The sequence below is a fragment of the Leguminivora glycinivorella genome, chromosome 3, assembly GCF_023078275.1.
Source record: "Leguminivora glycinivorella isolate SPB_JAAS2020 chromosome 3, LegGlyc_1.1, whole genome shotgun sequence".
NCBI lineage: Eukaryota > Metazoa > Arthropoda > Insecta > Lepidoptera > Tortricidae > Leguminivora > Leguminivora glycinivorella.
In genome coordinates, this window is record NC_062973.1 from 18,666,187 (window position 1) to 18,690,669 (window position 24,483).

Genomic DNA, 24,483 nt, shown 5'->3' on the forward strand with positions numbered 1-24,483 from the left:
AACCATATTACTGCGAATAAACCATTTGTATTGTATTTGTATTGTATTGTATCAAGTTACATTTTTTTTTAAATACTTTGCACTCTTGTGGATAAAATGAAATTTTTGCTATCCGTTTTCAAATAATCAAGAGTTTTTATCAGTTGGTGTGGTGAAAATATTATAATTTTAATCATATACAACATAAGTATAACGTTTAAAAACACTCTTTCTTATAGTTTCCCACATGATCCGGTCGTAAAAGAAAACTGGTTTTTCATGACGTATTCGGCTAGCTTTTCTTTTGGCTTCAAAAATGTCTTCCCTGGTTTTCTTTTGAGACTTTGCTGTTTCCATAGCCTACAAAAAGTTAAATATGATTCTGCTTGCTTACAAAGTTAAAACTGATACTGTATAGGTACCTAACCTATACTGTAAACATATAGGAAAAGTATAAGATAAAACCGCTTTTCGACTAAATAAATGTATTTCTGAAATTTAATTCAAAAATTATTCAATCACTCCGTTGAAAATCATTCGTCTGTCAGAAAATCGATACCATTCATGTTAATCGATTTGCGATTTTTAGGTTATCTGAATTGATTATGTCTCTTACTATGCGTTTCAATGGTAACAATCTTTCTTGTTTCTATAAAATGTCAACAAATATATTTAAAATACTTACTTGATATTAATATTACGCGAAGGTATCCAAAAGCGTGGACAGAATGAAACCGCTTAATAGCGTGACGTGAGCGTGACCTCCCTCTTTGAATCTTTTTGTCATACTACTCGATTTTTGGGATAGTTTGCAGGGGAGCGGGGAGTGAGCGAGCGAGCCCACAGATATAAAATCTATGTGTACGAGAGAGACGGCTGCATTGTTGCGGGGCGGAGCGGCATTGGTGTCTTTGAATCGTTTAGGTTTTCCCATCACTAAATGCCGACCGTGACGTCTCAGTGACAGCTAAAAAGTCGGCACGCTTGGTTCCCATACAAATGGTGCTATTTACTTCATCTACTGACTGTAACAGTATAACAAGTGTCGTTATTACTTCGTAAATTGGAAGTTTTAATTAAACGCACGCAGAGTTGATTGATTTAGGATGAAGGTTGCGTGAATATGATGTTTAGTCCTGAAATAAAACTATGGAAACGGATTAAATCGCGTATAATGAATTTATAATTCATTCCGACGTTTCGAACACTTTATAGCATTCGTGGTCAACAGGTGACTGAGGAAAAATTACAATGTGCAAAAGCTACCCACATAGGCCGGCAACAGACAGTCTTAATTTTCATAATCTTATAAAATAAGATTGACTGCCTTGCCACACACACGCCACACACATTCTTAAAATTCAAATTATTCGCAATCTGTCAGATCAATCTGAAAAAAATCATAATCTTAAAAAATAAGGCTTGCAACAGACAGTCTTAAAAATTCATAATCTTAAAAAAAAATTGTATGCAAATTGACACTGACAAGACACTGACAGATCTGTCAGTGTCAATTTGCATACAATTTTTTTTTAAGATTATGAATTTTTAAGGTGGACTTCCGGTTGGGACGCCATCATAGCGGTTTCGTGTCGTGAATAATTTATTTTTCTTTTACTCATTAATGTTGTTTAAAGTGTAATATTGATAGCGTATTATGCAGTAAACTAATGGTGTAGTGAGAAGCTGATGAAGAATTGTTCTCGAAACGCGTTTAGCCTCTTTTTTGTCGTAAACGGCCGGTAGTCCACGTGCTCTTGTAAAATCTAGCTATCAATTTACAAGTGCTAAGTCACCGTACAATGTCGTACTTACCGTACAAAAATTACTAATATTAGCTCATATCACCTTGACACTGGCGAAATAGTCCCAATGGACTGAAGCCATTTAATTTTAAAAACTGAACTGAACTGAATTTTTAAGACTGTCTGTGGGAAGCCTAAGACTGTGTGGACAGTTGCGAAATTGTATGGGAATTCGTGCACTCGATCTGATTTCATAAGATTATGATTTTTTAAGATTATGAAATTTAAGACTGTCTGCTGCCGGCCATACAAGAAATATTAATAAACCATGACCACAAATAATATAGATTTTTAAGGCAGATTCACACACTATTAATAAAGCTAGTTATACAATATTCAAAAAATTTACCATTACTATGTTAAAAAACAATTAATCAATAAAATTAATCTACACAAAAAATTTACAAAAAAACAAACTGCAAATGTCCAACACCATACAACACAAATGCCTCACAGCCTTCGTCGTGCTTGTTCCATTATCAGATGTACTACTGGATCCCAAGCCGGTGGTAAAGTAAAGTTATGTGACGTTATTATTTCGGAGAAGCTCCAGTATTGTCTATGAGAGATCAACGTTCTTTGATTGCTTTTTAGTTTTTTTTTTATGCGATATGAGGCAAACGAACAGACAGGTCATATGATGGTAAGCGACCACTGCACTCGAAACACTAAAGGGTTGGAGGTGCGTTGCCGGCCTGTAAGATGGGTGTACCTATACGCTCTTTTCTTAAACTAAAGTGTTTTGCTTTTAATATGTTCCGGTAAGTACCTACCTACCCAAAGATTAAACAACTCTGAAATCTGAAACCTCACAAACTAAGATTTATAGTGACCGGGATATAAACCGTTGTTTGTGGAGGAATCGTTCAGTAACAACCGTACCTTTTTGATTTTTAAAACTCTCACAAACTAAGAAGGAAAATTGCCACTTAAAGCGCCTAAAGTGTCCTATTTGTTACCTACTTTTTAACCCCCGACGCAATAATTAACCCCCAATGCAATAACGACGGGGTGTTATAAGTTTGACGTGTCTGTCTGTCTGTGCCATCGTAGGTCCCGAACGGATGAACCGATTTAGATTTAGTTTTTTTTGTCTGAAAGCTGAGTTAGTCGGGAGTGTTCTTAGCACTGTTTCATGAAAATCGGTCGCGGTCGAGAGTTTTTTAAAAATTTTAATTTTGTGGTTAGGTTATGTATTAAGTACGAGTACCTATAGGTACCTAAATTTCAGATTCCCTTTCAATGTGTAATGATAACTTCACTACACAAAAATATTAATTTTGTCCAAGTAAATCAGGCAAAACAAGCTGGTCTGCTGCATTATGACGCTTGAAGACATTTTTATTTAATAAAATAAGTAGTAAGATATTCCCTAAGATTCAATTTACAAATTCATTAAATTAAACAAATTTTAAATTGAGGATTCAGCATCGCCCTGAGGTTTAATTAAGTTAAATAGTCTCAGAATAACGTCGTTAGTATATATAATTAACTAATTACCTAACTATTCTGATTCAGAATGTACATGGCTACGATAGTCACAATAAAATGGCATAGGTACATACAATAGGTTTACCGCCAAATATCCATACTAATCCATACTAATATTATAAATGGGAAAGTGTGTGTGTCTGTTTGTTTGTCCGTCTTTCACGGCAAAACGGAGCGACGAATTGACGTAATTTTTTAGGTGTAGATAGTTAAAGGGATGGAGAGTGACATAGGCTACTTTTTGTCTCTTTCTAACGCGAGCGAAGCCGTGGGCAAAAGCTAGTCTGACATAATCTTATTTGCAAAAAAAAATATTAGAAAGTAAAGTAACAACATCGTAGTGTCGTCTATTTTAAACCAGTTATTATTTATCCTAGGTACCTATTTGAAAACATAACAAATTCCTAAACTGTCATCAGACGTCAAATGCTTTATTTGACGTTCATATGCGCATTGTAATATGCCTACTTGAAAAATAAATATTTCATTTTCATTTTCAATGCTACAAATATTTTTCTGACCAACTACAAAACGAAATGATCCGAGATATAAAATACAGACGGTTATAATAATAAAAGCTAAATGTGTACGTCTTTCACAAACCACTTCCCATTTTGTACAATCCGTGCTTCTCCATAGAAAAAGGGTCCGTACGCTCTTTGCATAAGATCCTTTTAGGTATAAAACAACACATTTAACTCCATGAAGTTTAGTGCTGATGCCATAAAAGTTGATTTGCCGGGTAACCGTTTCGCTGTATACTAGTTTAATTGGCACTAGGAATCTATATCATTCGGTAGTGGTGCGGTACCAATTTCGCGAAAACATCTTTGATAACAAAAAATAAAACCGCCTTCAAAAATAAGCGCGTTACAAAACACGGAGAAACTAAAAAGCCAAAAATAATAAACCTTTCAATTCAGATTTCTTATCGTATTGCAATAAGCTAAACATCCAAATTATAAACAAATCAATTATTTTTGTAGTCGGTACCAGACCTGTTCGTGCGTCGCCTTGCTATTGCCTGTTTGCCCCACCCAACCATACACAGGCTGGTACCGACTCCAAAAATAATTGATTTGTTTATAATTTGGATGTTTAGCTTATTGCAATACGATAAGAAATCTGAATTGAAAGGTTTATTATTTTTGGCTTTTTAGTTTCTCCGTGTTTAGTAACGCGCTTATTTTTGAAGGCGGTTTTATGTTTTGTTAAAAAGTTTATTTATTTGTTGATTTTTAGTGGTTCCTAGTGATATTATATACGTATCAGTCCGAATACATGTACAGTAGTGAAAGAATTATCCTTTAACTCCTAACCATTGAGGAGTTGACCTTCCATCATCAGCTCAGCCACATAAAATTATTACCATCAGACGTAAATACTGGTGTACCTTTGAAAAATAGACTAAAAACATTACATGTGCCTATAACATTTGAAGAGTTCCCTCGATTTCTCCAGGATCCCATCATCAGACCCTGACTTGGTGCCAATGGGACCATCTCGGGGTTATACCGGTTCGATCAAAAAAAAAATTTTGAAAATCGGTCCACGATTATCGGAGATATCGAATAACATACATACAAAAAAAAATAAAAAAAAAAAAACATTCAGTCGAATTGAGAACCTCCTCCTTTTTTGAAGTCGGTTAAAAATAGATACATACTTAGGTCACACCTCGGACACTGGCGATCAAATATAAAAAAGAGGCGCGTTCCTAGCACACAGTCTAAGCTCGTGTAGGTGAACGGGTACTATGCTTGTATGAGTGAAATAGGTCGACTGTTCGCGTTTTTGACAGGCGGTAACAGTGAGGTAACCGAGAGCCGCCCACCCCGGCACTTTCTGCGGGGAGCGGGAGTAGCCATACTGTACGATAGTACTATTTATTATACTGTGCTTAAGTATTAGATAGATAATAAAGCGTACACATTACAGGTAGGTCAAAAAAGGCAATACAAAGGAAGGCACGGGCACAGTATAATGCACGGGGGTACATTTCAAACAGCCTAACTAAATTAAATGTAACGTAACTTGCCCCTATCACGAATGTTAGATGATTTAGAATAGCTACTTACGTTACTCGAAAGAGGAAAAAATATGTAGAGAAAATGACATTGTACGGAAAAAATGAACAGTTCCCCAGGTTAATTACTGAATTTAATCGTTAGTAGTACATATATTATTGAACGACATTCACGAAATCGAATGGATGACGGGGATAAAAATAAAGGTAGGTAGTGCAAGTTTCCCAAAATGTCCTAGGTAGTTTAGGTAGGTAGGTAGGTGGGCAACACGTTGCTATTTACCTATTGAGTGAATTCTTGTACTCAATGAACCGGACGGGACGATATCTAGGATGTATACTCTCTGCTCTCTCGGCTGTCTTGTCGTCATGAAACACTTACCAATGATGTTAGTCCGCAGCATAGGATCGAACCGCTTGACGGGGTCAGGCCTCAGCTCGGCAGTCAACGCGATGGGTGACAGGTTGTTGTGCTCCCAAATCTTGCTCGCGATGGAGCGGACGATATCCAAATTGTCTTCAAACGGAAACGATTGGTCATATCATATTATAGGTAATGAAACACTTACCGATGATGTTAGTCTGCAGCATAGGATCGAACCGCTTGACGGGGTCAGTCCTCAGCTCGGCAGGCAACGCGATGGATGACAGGTTGTTGAGCTCCCAAATCTTGCTCGCGATGGAGCGGACGATATCCAAACTGTCTTCAAACGGAAACGATTGGTCATATTATAGGTAATGAAACACTTACCGATGATGTTAGTCTGCAGCATAGGATCGAACCGCTTGACGGGGTCAGGCCTAAGTTCGGCAGGCAGCGCGATGGGTGACAGGTTGTTGTTGAGCTCCCAGTTCTTGCTCGCGATGGAGCGGACGATATCCGGGCTGTTCCCGAACGGGAACGACTGGAGGGACATTGGCCGGTATTGGTAGTCCTGGAAATAAAGGTAAATGAGCTTAATCATTTCTTTTAATCCTAGAGATGAAAACCTAGCCTTTCGAGGACTTTTAATATTTGATCCTAATTTTTGTCCCTTTGCCTCAAGAAAATTGACTAATACCTACCATTAATTTTGTATAGTATAATTTTTAAAAAAAAAAAAACCGCCGCCTCTTTGGGGTTCTGGTGAAAGCTACTTGCGAATGTTGGATTATGTAGATCCGAAATGTGTAGGTATTTTTTTAAACTGCTTTTAATACTTTAATTATTTGATGGCAACACAACAGTTTCGTTTTCTTTCAACCCATTATTTGCCAAGAGTGGCACTGAGGCTTTAGTGGTTTCATGTGTTCTGCCTACCCCTTTATGGGATACAGGCGTGATTGTATGTATGTTGTATGTATGTAACACAAATGAATATACGTATACCGTTAAGGTTTGAGGAGTTTCCTCAACAATTCCTCATGAATCCGATTATAAGAAATCGAAGCTTGACAAAATTTGACTTGAAAACTCAATATTCTTAACAAACATAACTAAATAAACGTCACTGTTCTGAACTTAAATGCATGCTATTCTTATAAAAATACCAAAGTCACTATAAGTGTGCCGTTCAGATTTAAGGAGTTCCGATCTGATCTTCATCAGCAGTTCCACTGCACCAAATGTCACTGTTCTGGACGCAAGTGCATGCTGTTCTTATAAAAATACCAAAGTCACTATAAGTGTGCCGTTCAGATTTGAGGAGTTCGGTTCTGACCATTATCAGCAGTTCCACTGCACCAAATGTCACTGTTCTGGACGTAAGTGCATGCTGTTCTTATAAAAATACCAAAGTCACTATAGGCGTGCCGTTCAGATTTGAGGAGTTCCGTTCTGACTATCATCAGCAGTTCCACTGCACCAAATGTCACTGTTCCGTACGTAAATGCATGCTGTTTCTTAAAAAACACAAAATCACCATATGTGTGCCTTTCACATTTGAAGAGTTCCCTCGATTTCTCCAGGATCCCATCATCAGAACTGGGTTTTGAGAAAAATGGGACCAATCCGTAAACTGGGTAAACATAATAATAAAGTTAGGACTTAGGTTCAATATAAGAAGATTATACGATCCCATTCTTACATTAAAATACGTCCATTAGGACTATTTATTAAAATACGTGCAAAAACTAGATGGCGCCACTAAAAAAGATGCCTTGTTGCCATCGATTATAGTTGTAGACGGCGTTAAGTGTCACTTTCGTTTCGACATAGATTTATGGCTCGAAAGTGACACTGAACGCCACTCTACAAGTAATCGATGGCAAGATGGGCATTTTCAGTGACGCCATCTACTTTTTGCATGCACGTCTTTAGGCGGTCGCATTGCGCTTGTTCCCATACGAATCCCGCCTGCCTCTACTAAGCCTCTGCGCCCGCGCAACCGCGGCTTGTTCGCCGTCCCTCCAACCAGGACACGTGCGCTCGCGTCCTCCCCCTTGCTACTCAACAAAATACTGATCAATGACAGCCAGCTGGACATCTTTTTCACGTCTGAGAATCGTTTTTTGACAGCATCCAGTCGACACTTGGAAACAATTGTAACGCAAAGTTCGATTTGAATTGTATTTTTATCAATTGTATTTTATTTCCTTTATTTATCTTTCTTCTTAAGTTAGGTTATTTATAATATGATTATAAAAGTAAAATACAAAACCACATACAAAACAATACAAAATATATAAACACATTATAAAAAACCTAACCAGCGGGGCAGGGCCCAAGCTGCCGGTGGTTAGGGCTGCAGAGAGAGGAACCGTCGGACTATCCGCGCTGTGTCCAAAATTACCGCCTTCTGCATCTGGCCCTTGATCCAACCACCGAGCGAGAGTCTCTTAAGATGTTGGTCGAGACTCTTCGCTATGAGACCGTTCGCTGAAACGACTATCGGGACAATGATCGTTGAATCAACATCCCACATGGTGGTTATCTCGTGAGCCAAGTCTAGGTACTTACTGGACTTGTCCTTCTCGGCTATTGTATTTTATTATTATGAAATTGAATTGTTTTTAATGTCATTTAATTGTAATTGTTTCACTTATTATATTAATTGATTACTTTATTTTATTACCATATAAATTATTATAAATTAGTACGTAAGGTTTAACTGTTAGTGCTAATTATTGTAATAAATAAATAATAAATAAATAACATTTTAATGTATGGGATGGTAAAATCTTATTTAATAATTTAAAAGATCATATTAGAAGATTTAATATCCTGTGATAGGTACTTGTGAGGAAGTGTACACCTAAGCGGGTAATATTAAAGTTGAAACACGAGTTTGAAAGAGGAGGCTTGAATCGTAATTAGGTTTCAATAGGCTACTGACCTTCGTGCTGTAAGCACATTTCATTATTTCAGACCAGGAGGGCGATTTTTTAACTTCGACCACCATAGAAATTTCGCTAATAGAATTGAGAACGAGTGGTCAATAGCACTAGATTCCAAAATTCTAGCGCTCGTTTTTAAAAAAATCTATTTCACCGCTTTCCGTAGACTTTTGAATGTCGAAATCGTGCACTCGAGATTCAAAAATCGGCCCCCAGACTCAAAACATTTCTATAGTCAAAGAAAAATGAGCAACTCCAGTTAATTTGTAATTCACAACAAAAGCAACTGTTCATAATGTTGCCGCAATTTGTACAAATAGAACAACGTTTTCGCTTGAATACATCATAATACCACATAATACGTACATCTGATCCCGAGCGAAGTATTTTAAGAACAATAGAAACAGCTATTGTCGAAGTTTTCCGCGCATTGTTCGACATCTGACTTCGGGGCTCTTTTACTTCGAATAATATTAGTTTCGACAACGTGATATACGACTAAAGAGCCTTCGCGATTACTTAGTTGTACCTACATTATTCACGATTAGATATCTGAATTCTATTCATATGCTAGTTTAGGTTGCGATATATAATAATATTAATAATATGTTGCGGAGGAGTGCCGAAACGTGCCTGCGACCTCGTCCTATAGCCCTGAGGTGGCAATCGAGGGGTTTTAGTGGGTAAACCATGGGTCTCATTAGCCTATACGGGAGTCACACATAATCATCCCAGGGTGGCTAGCCGAATGGCACAATCGCTCACGAAACGCTCACGAAACGAAGCGCTAGTAGATATCTATCTCTATCGCGCTTAGTACTAGAGCCCACGACCAAAACCATGTCTCATAGCAATACGGCAAAAACCCTATAAAATCGTTAGATTGTATGATTCTGAACCCGACTAGGTGTGTAGTAACGGTCGAAAGTGTAGCAACTGCGTGGGAGGCCATTTCTGCTGTGTCAAAAAAAAAAAGGCAGTCGGTATTATAGCAATACGTCTGATAGTGAAAATGTACATAGATTTTATAATTGTATTACGAAAAAGTTTGTTTTCAGACATTTTGCGCGTAGCACATAGCCTGAGCGCATTTTTGAAAATGTCAACAAATTTAGCCGACCTGTATCATAGCAATACGGATAATTTTTTTTTTAACTTTTCGTATTGCTGCCATGATTTCCAAAAACCTGTTTTCAGACACTTTAAGTGTAGCATATACTCCCATGGATGGTATGAAGACGAGGGACGATTTCAGTTTTCGTGGTTCTCTGGCAACCAACTACCTGAGTTGAGCAACGTTATTTTGGACGACAAATCATCATCCACAACAGGTACAGTTTACATGGCTTTTGCTGTTAATTTCATAAATAAGTTCGTGATTTTTACTAACGATGTTTATTTTACAGAAGAGGACGTTAAAGATCTCCCGAGCGACGTCGAGAGTGATTTCGAAGACGACGATTCCGAATCCGACAGCGATTGAATACGAGAATATTTTGTAACATTGAATAAACCGTTTTTTTTTCAACTTCATCCCAGTTTCCTTTTGTGCGATTTATTTCAGTCCTTCAACTTCAATGTTACGGTTTCGGGTAAATTCTTTGTTAATTATCATCTAATAAATTCAGGGTCGCAACGTATTCATTGGTTTGTAACAGAGAATTCAAGATGCCTCAATACGATTTTTAAATGATATCTGAGTATCGAAAAGTTGTCTGATAGAGAAGGTGCTACACTTAATTTGTCTGATATAAATTTTTTGCACATGTGGACAACTTATTTTATCACGTCCAACAATTTTCAGACATATTGCTATGATACCGATCGGTAAAATTTGTTAACATTTTCAAAACGGTCTCAAAATTTAATGCGTTCACATTTCCGTCTGAAAATTGTTTTGTTCGCATCAAATAACCAAAATTTACTAATAAAAAAGATTTTCAGACGTATTGCTATGAGACTTTTTTTTTGTCTCATTTTTAATTTTTTTAAGTGATTTTACGGGTTTGCGCTACACCACTAACGTCTGAAAAATATGTTTCCGGTATCTCAGAACTATCATTCAACTACAGTCTGCAAATCAGACATATTGCTATGATGCAGTTCGGTAAAATTCTTTGACAATTTTGAAAATTCGGTCAGATCAAACGCTACGCGGAAAATGTCTGATATTGGTATTTTCGAGTTCAGGATAATCGTATCTATCGATTTGATGCGGTTTTGGCTGTATTGCTAAGTATGAGACAAAAATTTTGGTCGTGGGCTCTTATTCTAGCTTGCGTATTGGCGCGACAGAGCCAGCGGCGTATCGCTTTCGTTTGGCGTCGGAGAAATGCCATTCGGCTACGGGGCCAGGCCGGTCCCTGCGCCTGGGATTGTAAGCGTAAAACATTTCCCCTCGTTTAAAAAAAGAGGTTGCGATATACAGGGTGGCCCATTCAAATCGGTCAGTATGGGAAAGTCTGAAACTATAAGACATACGAAGATTTGTTCTTAGGAACCATGTCACCGATTTTGATAAAAAGAAAAACTGCATTCATACAATTAAAAAAAAAAGTGCACCCAGCTGGGGAATCGAACCCGGTTGTTTTGAAAAAATAAACTTACACTATTTCTATTCAGATATCGTTTGTGTAGGTCTTAAGCAGTAAATATGTCTAAGAAACATAATGTCTAAAATGAATAAAATGCATTTTTTTCACATACTTTAATTTATCATAGTAGGTGTTCAAAGTGACCACCGTCTTTTTCAATACAATATTCAACACGTCTAGGTAACGATCTTACTATTGCATTTTGTATCTCCTTTTTTTTTTTTTTAAATACTACGTCGGTGGCAAACAAGTATACGGCCCGCCTGATGTAAAGCGGTCACCGTAACCTATGGACGCCTGCAACTCAAACAGTGTCACATGCGCGTTGCCACCCCATTAGAAACTTCATGTGGTGAATCTGCGTTAAAGTTGACTCTATGGCTACTTTTAGGTCTTCAACGGTGTTATAGCTATTTTTGTACACTGTAGTAAAGATGAAGTGAACTTGCTAAATATTGTAACGGTGGTCACTTTTAACACCTACTATGATAAATTAAAGTATGTGAAAAAAATGCATTTTATTCATTTTAGACATTATGTTTCTTAGAGATATTTACTGCTTAAGACCTACACAAACGATATCTGAATAGAAATAGTGTAAGTTTATTTTTTCAAAACAACCGGGTTCGATTCCCCAGCTGGGTACACTTTTTTTTTTAATTGTGTGAATGCAGTTTTTCTTTTTATCAAAATCGGTGACATGGTTCCTAAGAACAAATCTTCGTATGTCTTACAGTTTCAGACTTTCCCATACTGACCGATTTGAATGGGCCACCCTGTATATTATCATTTATTATACATGTAGACAGTCGCGATGACACTCCTATAGTTTTTCATGCTTCAAAGATTCAAACAAGCGCATCAATTTAGAACAATTTATGCGAGGAAAGCTCGTACGGCTATTCGCTAAACAAAATAAATTACCTACGAGGGGTGATCCAAAAGTAATGATAATCAGTATGAAAGACACATAAAATGTTTAATAAAATAATTTATTTTTCTACGTAATCTCCTTCCAAGTCTACACACTTGGACCATCGTTTCTCCAGACTACGAATTCCTTTAAAAAAAAAATCTTTTTCTTGACCCTCCAAAAATGCCTCCACAGCGGCCATTACCTCGCCATCATTCAAAAATTTGTTGCCTCTAAGATCTTCCTTCAGCCGTGGAAAGAGATAAAAGTCGCTGGGGGCTAGGTCTGGCGAATATGGGGGGTGTTCCAGCAATTCGAACCCTGAATCACGGATGGCAGCCATCGCAACACCGGCCTTGTGGGGCGGTGCGTTGTCCTGGTGAAACAGGATGCCAGCTCGAAGTTTACCCCGCCGCTTTTCTTTGATTGCCTCTCTCAATCTGCGTATTTGGTCAGCGTAGTAGGAGCCCGTAATAGTGGTTCCCTTTTCCAGGTATTCGATCATTATGACTCCCTCAGCATCCCAAAACACTGAAGCCATGACCTTACCAGCGGAGCTTGCTACCTTGAATTTCTTCGGTGTAGGGGACGACGCTCGCTTCCAGGTCATGGATTGCTGTTTGGTCTCAGGATCGAAATGATGGATCCAAGACTCGTCCATGGTTACAAACCGACGCAAAAATGTTTCGGGATCAGTTTGAAATTTTTCAAGATTAGACTTCGAAATCTCACAACGTATTTTCTTTTGTTCAGCCGTTAACATTCTAGGCACCCAACGAGCGGAGACTTTTTTCATATGTAATTCATCAGTTAAGATTCTTTGAATGCTGCCATACGAGATGCCTGTGAGCTCAACTAGATGCCTGATAGTCATCCTTCTATCTGTTAAAACGAGATCATTAATTTTTTTTACGTTTTCTCCAGTAAGGGCGACAGATGGACGGCCTTCGCGGTGTTCATCTTGAGTGGATGTTCTTCCCAAGTTAAACTCCTTTGACCAGCGTGCCACTGTAGAATACGGCGGAGCGGACTCCCCAGTGTTCCCACTAATTCAGCGTATATATCTTTAGTACACATTTTTTTCAAACAGAAGTATTTAATAACCGCTCTCACCTCAGTTTTCTCCATTTTTGCGATATTGTTCCGACTGCTCGTGAAAAAACAAATGCAACTCTCTGACAGATACATATTTTTTATTTTTATTTTTTTTTATTTACTAAGGAGTCTTTGTGGACAGTAACGGCATACCTATTTATTTTAATCCGATGCAAAAAGTATTCAGTTATCATTACTTTTGGATCACCCCTCGTATACTTAGACTTATATTGACCGGGATATAGACCGTGATTACCTTTTTGATTTTTGTCGAGCTCCCGATATTTCGACGCAGTTGCATGCATCATGATCACGGAAAACTGTGAACCGTTTTCCGTGATCATGATGCATGCAACTGCGTCGAAATATCGGGAGCTCGACAAAAATCAAAAAGGTAATCACGGTCTATATCCCGGTCAATATAAGTCTAATGAAAATAACCGTGAATCATTCAAAACTCTTACCTATACTTACTCGAAAAAGGGATGTGTGGTCGCCCTAATCTCGTTTACTTTTCATGGTAGAATTAAACGAAATAAATCTCGTTCACTGCTGGATCGGCGGTATGGAGCTTTTATCTAATCAATTAACTCTCAACGTTCTATAATGCCGAAGATATGTGATTGTGCACGGGAAAACGTCCCACTTTGTCTATATAGGTTGTATATAGCTTGTAACTCTTTACCTAATTGATAAATAACATATTAGAAAAACATTCCTCCGTAAAATCAAGAAAATTCGTGCTCGTTGCATGCATGTTTACATGGCATCACAACTTTGGTTGATACTCGGTTCAATGGCGATACTGATGAGTTGCCAACCAAGGTTCTACTTACATTTTGATCCTGTGTCAAAAAATGGTTGTAAATGAACATGGATTTAAAATTTTCATACAACGAATCGTAATACCCCAAGATTTTAGCGTCACTTATCAAAAAAAAAATAACTACAATAAACAACAAAAAATAATACAATTTTTTTTAATGTGTAATTGTGTATTGACGTGATGTCATGATATTAAAGCATAAAAAATAAAAACACGCAAAAATATTTGGGGAAAATATGATTTTGGCCACTTCCAGGCTGCGAAACAGCGCCATCTAGTTTTAGCCTAAAAGGAATATACATTTCAGGGTAACCTATCGATGTTTCGAAAATCCTTTGTCCGATTATCACTTGTCCGAAAACGGTTGACAGAATTTTTATAATCCAAATACATTGTTTACCATATTTTTAAAATGACGCTATTTTGCTATGCCACATTATCGTTTTCCCGAAACCTCGGAGGAAATATAGACTGGAGTAGCCTTCATGTTGCGTCTACGTACAAATAATTCTGCCAAGATTCGCGGGAGGTGAGGAAATAACACATGTAAAGGAGTACTCACAAATGCAAAAGATATTATTGTCAATACACACGCACATTATGATAAAAAAATAACACATGCTCATTATGATGCACACAGACATATCACACATGGAAATACTTCGTAGAAACACAGTGTGTACGGACACTAAATGCGCACGTGTGTGTCTCAAACTATAGGGATGACTGGATGAGGCAGGCATCGATAACAGAAGTCGATAATAATTAATCAAGCAAATTATAATTTTAATGATGTCGTTGTTTTTTCTAGATCTGTTTAATGTTTGGCACTATTATAATCATATTAAGATTCACTAATGACAATCCTGGGTAGTAGGTATCACGCGGGTGGACTAGCGATGGATAATACGATTAGTAGGTAAAGAAATATTTGACATTTTGACAAAACATTAATTTATTTTTCCAGACTAACTAATCAACAACGTTTACTGCGGTTGGTGGTACTAAATCATTATAAATAAACTTGATTAAGTAAATAAATAAACTAAAAATGGTTTAGTCTTCATTAACTGTTATCAATAGGTACTGGTTCAAAGTGAAAAGTTTATTAAGTACATGTAATAAAACTCAAATCATTCTCTTTCGGAAAATTGCAAATATATTTCAAATGAATTGTGTGATCAAGGTTTGCAAATCATACTTTTTTATCGATATTTGGTATTTTATCGACCATGCCCACATCTCTAAGACAAGTCTCGGTCAAATGATTTTTCTAATTTTCAATTATCCTTGTCAATATTATTATATGCTCTATTCTAATTGCAATGAGGTTAATTCTTACAAAATATATAAATGAAGTCTCGTGGGGAGTGCGTCTTTTTATGAATAAATTGATATATAAATATCGACCCTATTTTAAACCACATTAGGTAACTTCTTAAACAGCAAAAAATCGAAGTCTCGTGGGGAGTGTTCGTGACGTAATTTCTACCCACCAACTAATTTCGAATCGATTGCATTCGATCACATAAATCGATATTCGATGACGTATGACAAAAATATTATCATTTAGATAATAAAAACAGTAATACAACAATATTAAAATTACTTACAAATGGAATATTATGCCATCTTTTTGCAAACTTGAGGTATTTGAGCGCTTGTTACAAGTGTTCACAGCACACGCGGGCATTTTTAATTACCAGTGATATGTGTCGTGGAGATTCTGTGAATGAGCATGAATCGATTGTGAAATTGTATTTACGTGACTTTATGAACATTTGTTCAAGTTTTTTGGCAGAGGGGTAAGTAACTGAAAGGCTACTCCAGTCTATATTTCCTCCGAGCCCGAAACTCTATAACCAGAAGAACGGTTGCCAACTTTATCATTTGACAACCAATTTGTTAACCACCTTTTCATAAATCCGATGCTACGTGACATCGAAATGTCATTTTCCCCAATATCATTTTATAAAAACTCAATAACCAGAAGAACGGTTGCCAATCTTATCATTTGACAACCGTTTCGTTAACCACCTTTTCATAAATTCGATGCTACGCGACATCGAAATGTCATGTTTCCTAATATTATTTTATAGAAACATTACAAAAAAAATAGGTTAGGTTAGAAATGCGACCCCCACGGAAACAAACTTGCTAAGAAAAGTGGGTTAGGTTAGGTTAGAACTGCGACCATACAGAAACAAACTTGTACTAGAGAAGTGGGTTAGGTTAGGTTAGAACTGCGACCCTCACAAAAACAAACATTAGCAAGAAAAGTGGGTTAGATTAGGTTAGAACTGCGACCATTCAGACACAAACTTGTGCTAGAAAAGTGGGTTAGGTTAGGTTAGAACTGCGACCATACAGAAACAAACTTGTTCTAGAAAAGTGGGTTAGGTTAGGTTAGAACTGCGACCCTCACAGAAACAAACATTTCTAAAAAAAGTGAGTTAGGTTAGGTTAGAACTGCGACCCTCACGGAAACAAACATTTGTAAGAAAAGTGGGTTAGGTTAGGTTAGAACTGCGACCCTACAGAAACAAACTTGTGCTAGAAAACTGGGTTAGGTTAGGTTAGAACTGCGACCCTCACAGAAACAAACATTTGTAAGAAAGTGGGTTAGGTGAGGTTAGAACTGCGACCCTACAGAAATAAACCTTTGCCACAAACTCTCATGGCAAGCACTCATAGGTCAAGTAAGAACTGCGACCGTGAGGGTCGGGAACAAACTTTTGTTAGAAAATTAAGGATTTATTGAACTTTTGATATAGCGGCTTAATAATATTTCGAATTATAAAACTATACGCCATACAAAATTGCTGTCAAATGATACTTAGGAATTTTAATAAGTGTTTATTCGAATTTCGAACTTTTGATATAGCGGTTAAATAATATTTCGGAATAAAAACATTACGCGACAAAAAGTAGTTGTCAAATGATTCTTAGGAATTTTAATAAGTGTTGATTCGAATCATAAGCGAAACAAAATTACAGCGAAATAAGAATCGGGAAAATAATAATAGGGGAAAAGTACTTTCGGGCAAAGAATACGTAGGCCAATTAATAAAATGGGAAGCGTTTTCGGGCTACTAATAATTGACATTACAATTTTCGACTTTTTGATAGGTAACCACATTTCAGGGGTAGGCTACACTTTTTTGTATGGGCTTTGTCTGATCCAGTATTTAATCGCCCTTGCTAATACAAATTTTACTTTGATAGTAAGTCTCTATAATAATCAATTTTCATTGATAATGGTCTGCCCTAGATAGATAATATGATTTGCCTCATGGAGTGCAAATATCGACTGCAGTTCTGAGAAAACGAAGTTAAGTCTGGAGTTATTGGAAATCAGAAAGCCACTTAAGCTGAAAGTTCCTTTCTTATGGGTAGGTAGTTGTTTTTTTAGAATAAATACAATCTTAGGAAAAGTATTAAGTACGTACGAAGAAAATATGACTAAGTACTTATTTATTTTTAAGTTATTTGTGCTACTGCTGCTTATTGAAATGTACCTAAGTGAGATTCTCGTTTTAATGCGTAATTATAATTATGCACCATCAGTTACTTAAATAATGTTATCTACTAGCAATAAAATAATAAAGCTGATGCTTTGCCGCGGATTCGTTATAGGCGTGATACATAAAAGTAAAAAAAAATCAAAAATCAAAATAATTTATTCAGCAAATAGGCCACAGGGGCACTTTTACACGTCACATGTACATAGGAACAATAGGTATTTAAAAAAATATTTAAAATTGAGTTGAAATTACAATTGATACTATTATATACTAATTCTAAGTTCTAACTAAAGTTAACTCTATACAATTAATTAGAGATGTAGAAGGTCTCTAAATGTCGAATTACAACCAAGAACTACACTAAATTTTAATATAAAAAGTACAAATACAAAAAAAAAAGTCTAAAATTACTTTAGAGGTGCAAATGACTCTAAATGTCACAACTAAAAATAAAATGTATATCTACTTAATCTAATTCTCCTTAGAGATGTATATGGTCTCCATGAGTCAAAATCATATATTTAAAATATTCACTAAAAGAAAGGAAACAAACGACAACCGAACAAAGTGTCCTAATTTAATAAAAATTAGAATTAAAGTTACTAAGTTATAACAGTATATTTTTAATCGGGGTAATTTTACTTATTACGAGAAAAAAGTATACGTACAGTCGACTACAAAGAGATGTATCCACTTTTTCACCTTATTGCATTGTAATAAGGTGAAAAAATGGATACATCTCTTTGTAGTCGACTGTACAAAAAATTGCACGAACAACTTCCTCTACCTACTAAGTACGGTCAGCCAAGAAAGTGGTTTACCACTTTTCGACTCTATGTCTAAACACATAAGGTTGAAAAGTGGTAAACCACTTTTTTAGCCGACTGTACCTACTCAGTTCAGTTTTTAAAATTAAATGGCTTCAGTCCATTGGGACTATTTCGCCAGTGTCAAGGTGATATGAGCTAATTATTCATAATTTTTGTACGGTAAGTACGACAGTGTACGGTAAGTTAGCACTTGTAAATTGATAGCTAGACAAGAACACGTGGACTACCGGCCGATGACGACAAAAAAGAGGCTAAACGCGTTTCGAGATTAATTAATTCTACAACATTAGTTTACTGCATAATAAGCTATCGATATTACACTTTAAACAATATTCATGAGTAAAAGAAAAATAAATTATTCACGACACCAAGCCGCTAAGATGCCGTTCGCACCGGAAGTCCTGTACCTACTCGTAATAGTCCCTACTGAATTTGGTCCAACAAGTTTGAACTAATCAATTGTCAAACCCGCCAATGATAGACCATTAAAACACTGAAAACAGTGACATAATACGCATTAACAGTATTGCCCAATAACACGCTTAATTAACTCGGACGATCGAAAATCCAGCTAAGTGAAAACGTAGCGTAACTGCCAGTTAACAGTTACGAGGGCTGCTAACCACGGCACTCTATTTTTATCACACCCCAGTCATAAACGTAGATTAAACCTTTATGTTACCTATTCGGGTCATATTGCATCAACTGGGCCAATCTTGACGAGGCAGTGACATCCCTAATGTGCTCGTAGGTATAGGTAGGTACCTAATCCATTAACATTACATCCCTAATATCATAATGCTGTAATATTAATTTTAAAAGTTCCCGGATAAATCGCTTATAAAAGACAATTATGTATATTAACGGCCCTATCCTAAATATCACATTCAAAAAATCTGTCACGCCTGGGATAAGATACCGTCTAATTTCATCATTCTATTTGGACTGGGAATTAAATCGGATAAAAGTAGGAGCGGAGAAATGTCTTCCTGAAATTCAATATACAGAAAATCAACAACAAAGTGTGTGTTTTCAACGTCTACACAATTAAATAATACATACGAGTAAGGTCGAGTATGTCATATAGCTTTGCTATGATTTTACCTTAAGTCTACAACTAGTAGGTAAGTACGTAGTCTATTTACAATAAAGGTCTATTGCATTGAATATTTTTGCCTAAGTATGAACAGGGGGCCGATTTTTGAGTCTCACTGTCACTTAAATACCGGTTGAAAACGGTGAATTGCCTATTATTTTCAGTGACAATATTCTGAATTCGAACGCCGTGAGACTCAAAAATCGGCCCCCTGGACAATAACTATGGTGTCGGTGAATTAATTATAGCAATCACCTACTTAAGTTTCAAAATTCGTTACGCCAATTAAATAAATGGGTAAAATAAAGCACATAAACACTTAACCATTTTGCTTAGCTATTCCAGTCGACAATCGGATTGTCCTGAAGGACATTAGCTACAGATACCAACTAAATATAAGCAGGTAAAGTAGATCGTCGAATAAAGAAAGTGGGACGCGCATAACAATAGTCCTTTCAATTGTTGTCCTTTAACGAAAATGCACGTGGCATATGTAGATACTTGCGTATGGTACCAACCCTGTATTCCTTGTAATAAAATTTTCCTTTTATCTCATAAACAAAACAGATACACAACAGAGAGAACAAACGATTACTTCAGCATATAATCATGGCTCATGCCTAGGTAGGTCACATGTCTGATGAACTATCAAAACAAGCGATCGTGGTAAATATTTTGATATAAATTTGTGATTGCCAGTATGGCGGCGGGTTAAGAATTATATCACCCCCTTTCCTTTCGTGGGTGTCGTAGAAGTCGACTGTGGGATATGGGTTGTATTGTGGCGTAGGCGAGAGGCTGGCAAACTTACTGCAATGTCACAGTTTTGTTTTTACTCCGTTAGTTGCTAAGAGCAGCACTGAAACTTGAGAACTTCAATGTGCTCTTAGTTATTTAATCGTATGGCAGATTATATCTAAAAGCAATCAAAGTGTAGCCTTGAGGTTGCTAAGCCAGGCAACCAGATCCGGTGTCACGATGTTCAGATCTTCAGCAGGCCCGGGGTATGAGTGGAGTGGGCAGCAGATATATAACGTGCTCTGATTTCCCTTTTTAGGGTTACGTACCAAAAAGGTACAAAAGGAACCCTTATGGTGCGACTCCGTCCGTCTGTCTGTCTGTCACTGTGTTATTTGAATATTAAATAGGCGTGAGTAATGTGTTTTTATTGAAATTATGTTACGATTTTGATCAAGGGTACAAATCTACCCTTTACATCCGACGAAAAGCCTTTAATTTGGCGTTTCCTTGACAAGCTTTACCCTATAATGTAAGTAAACAGCGGGATCGATCACGAACGCTGATGAAAACAAATTTACATTGAAGATAAAGTTGTTTGCGACGGACAAAGCTTAGTAATGAGTTATTATAATAAATTAATATTCGGTAGTCTGTTTGCATTTATAAATAGACCAGACCGTCTGGGAACTACGTCAGACTATAAAGTAAATACGAGTACGATATCTGTTGCCAGACTGACTGGGTTCAAAAAAGTGAAGTACCTACGAGTAGATATTAGGTGTTTTATCTACGGGAGGTGTTAATTTTATATTGTTAATACGAGTTGCTTAATGAATGCATTAACTGAGTTAGATCTTACAAATTTTACTTTTAGGATATTAAGAACAGGGTAGATCTATATATTCTTTTGAGATAGGAGCCAAACGAGTAGACAGATTGCCTGATGGTAAGCGATCACCTCCTCCCATACCGCACACCAGTGTGTTTAGCCGAATGCACAAACGCTCACGAAACGCTCTCGATAACATCTCTTCTCTCGTAGCTATCTATCTTTATCGCTCTTGCGCATTGGCGCGACAAAGCCAGACTAGGTACCTTTCCAGAAGGGTTGAAGTGCGGTGCTTTCATTTCAATATGTCCGGAATTACGGCAGGCGATAGTTCTTTCCATAGTTTAGCTGTGCAGGTAAGGAAACTTCTGTATGTTTATCCAGAAGCTTACACAGACGCGTTTGCACAGACTGTTACCTATTAAAGTGATGAAGATATTCAGAGCGTTATTACATTTCGGCGTCGGGCGAAATTAGGTATTTTACCAGCCGCGCGAGCCCAATATGCCGACCCTTTCTAGCACGTCTTTCCACTCGCTCGCACTACAATAATGGACAAAACAATCTTGATCCTTTCTATGGTCCTTCCTTCCTTCTTCCTTCCTTGTGGCGTAACAAACTTCGTATCATCCACGATAGTGCGGAGATTTGTCAGATTTAGGGCCGGTTGCATCAAACCGTCTGTCACCGTTAAAGCGTTCGTTAAATTTTATTGTATGGGAAATTCCATAGACGTCTGCTGATTGACGATGATGTGTCTGTCAAATGTGGTTGATGCAACTGGCCCTTAACCTATAATACTAAGCATGCCGCACGTTGTCGTAAACAGCTTACACGATCTATAAACAGCTTACATGTGTATTTATCTGAAAACAGCGTTAATCTATAAGTATGCATATCGTCTACCTACCGTATCTAATTTTAATAAGACACTGTATCTAATTTGAATTGTGCAGACTGATTTCGATTCCTATTTCGCTGAGAGGATGACATTAAAATTTATATTCCAAAATATCTATATTAATATACCTATACATATTTACATATACACTTTTTTGTTTTCCGTTAAATTCGACACGTCGTTAGGGACCACCTTATATTATCATTTTTAGTTAAATTTGCAACAATTTTTTTTTATTATTTTCATACACAATAAATGAATTTATTCGTGTGAATTAAGAATAACATTCAAGTTACTGTCATGTCATTGACGGCACATGTCAAAACAAATAACATTATAAATTGGTAAAGGCACACGTGTGCTGCAATTATCTTTATTATTTAATAACTTGATAACCGCAAGAGTTAAGACTCTAGTTTCTTAGAGAAATTAATTGTATTTTATGTAATGAATCTTCCCTTAAAGTTAACGGAATTCAATAAAAACAGAGTGTATAGTTTATATCAATACCATGAAATAGGGGTGGACAGCGTGTGAATGTGGCCGCGACGGTCAGTCATGAGCGCATGAGGAACCCAGAGAGATGATCACCACCAACAGTTGAGTTACCTTGTTAGCTTGTTCCATTAGCAGACTCCTAAGCTTCTCCTGCTGGGCTGTTTCCTCGGCCCGGATGTTCTGGGAGTAGTGTGCTCGAAGATAATCAATGTTGAATTTGATCTCCTGAAGGAACGCGATAGCTTCTTCCTTCGACATCTGGATAAATAAAACATTGTTACTTTTGTTTTCAAACGTACCAAACTGATTACAATCTACCTACTATTGACTTTGGCAGGTTATCTCTAAGAATCCCGTACTTATTATTTTCGATAAACGTTATGAGTATTTAAATTATTTAGAGGTACAGTCACCGACAAAAATAAGTGATGATTTCTGTACCTTGTCGCTTTTAATCATTTGACAACTTTCTATGACATTTCAAACAAGATGCTAATGTGACAAGGTACAGAAATCATCACTTATTTATGCCGGTGACGACATCCGTAACAATAAATATCTCAAAAATGTTTTCACGAACGTGAGGATGTTTAATCCTTTCTGATCTATTTACTTCCGTGGTGTAGGTATACAATGTATAAGTGATCCAGCATCACCAGCAACATCAGCATCATCAACTTTAAAAGCCAATAATCATTTCACCATTGCTCTTCAACTCTGATCAACCACTATAAGTTTTATTTGCATAGAAATCATGAAATCTAGTTATCGGCCCGAGAGGCACGTACTGTTGATCGCTAGTGCAAATATTTTGTGGCGTGCTAATTTGAGCTATTTTTGTAATTTCTACCAGATGTGGGACTAATAGTTCCCACTTGTGATTGCAGGCGTTACCTCCGCCAGCCGCGCAAATGTCTTGGCAGAGCCGTTACAGTGGTTACGTTTGGTGTTTGCCACAAACACCAACCAAGCACATGCCGAATATCACCGAACCCGAACACGGTATCACCACGCTTTGCGAACGTGCCTTGTCGGACATGCCTTTGATTAGAGTAAAAACCGGCCAAGAGCGTGTCGAGCCACGCTCAGTGTAGGGTTCCGTAGTTTTCCGTAGTTTTCTCAAAAACTACGGAACCTATCAAGTTCAAAACAATTTTCCTAGAAAGTCTTTATAAAGTTCTACTTTTGTGATTTTTTTCATATTTTTTAAACATATGGTTCAAAAGTTAGAGGGAGGGGGGGGGGGGACGCACTTTTTTTTTCCTTTAGGAGCGAATATTTCCGAAAATATTAATATTATCAAAAAACAATCTTTGTAAACCCTTATTCATTTTTACATACCTATCACACAATATATCACATGTTGGGGTTGGAATGAAAAAAAAAAAATGTCAGCTCCCACTTTACATGTAGGGGGGGGGTCCCCTATAATATTAAAACATTTTATTCCATTTTTTATTTTTGCACTTTGTCGGCGTGATTGATATACATATTGGTACCAAATTTTAGCTTTCTAGTGCTAACGGTTACTGAGATTATCCGCGGACGGACGGACGGACGGACGGACAGACAGACATGGCGAAACTATAAGGGTTCCTAGTTGACTATGGAACCCTAAAAAACCGACATCGATGCCGATCACTAGAAGCACCAAACAGAAAAGTCAAACAACTCTCCACACGCTCGTGTTTGTTTAGTTCAAGCTGTATGAATGCGCTCTTAGAATTACCATTCCCTCCTGTAGGAACTCCTCGATGGCCGCGGTGACTCCGCGCTCGTCACCAGTCCAGAACACGTACTCTGCCATGTCGAGAGGAGAGTACTGAACACCGGCGTACGAAGCGTAATGGTCAATCTAGAAAACAAGATAATCTCGTCAAAAAGGAGGCAATGTTTATACAATGAGTATATAAAGATTAGAAAGATTAAAATTAAAAACCGGCCAAGTGCGAGTCGGGCTCGCGCACAAAGGGTTCCGTAGCAGCAAATATAATAAACTTATTATGTCAATTTATACACC

The 24,483-nt window shown here is 37.1% G+C and overlaps 1 protein-coding gene across 1 annotated transcript in view; it reads right to left on the reverse strand.

The window, feature by feature from the left end:
* The window catches only part of LOC125224620, a 186,310-nt gene that overhangs the window by 14,882 nt on the left and 146,945 nt on the right, over window positions 1–24,483 (reverse strand). Inside the window, exons 9-11 of the mRNA XM_048128042.1 lie at window positions 24,193–24,318; window positions 22,575–22,721; window positions 6,053–6,236 (exon numbers count right to left, since the gene is read on the reverse strand). Coding sequence (XP_047983999.1) covers window positions 6,053–6,236; window positions 22,575–22,721; window positions 24,193–24,318 — 457 coding nt within the window. The remainder of the gene's footprint in view (window positions 1–6,052; window positions 6,237–22,574; window positions 22,722–24,192; window positions 24,319–24,483) is intronic.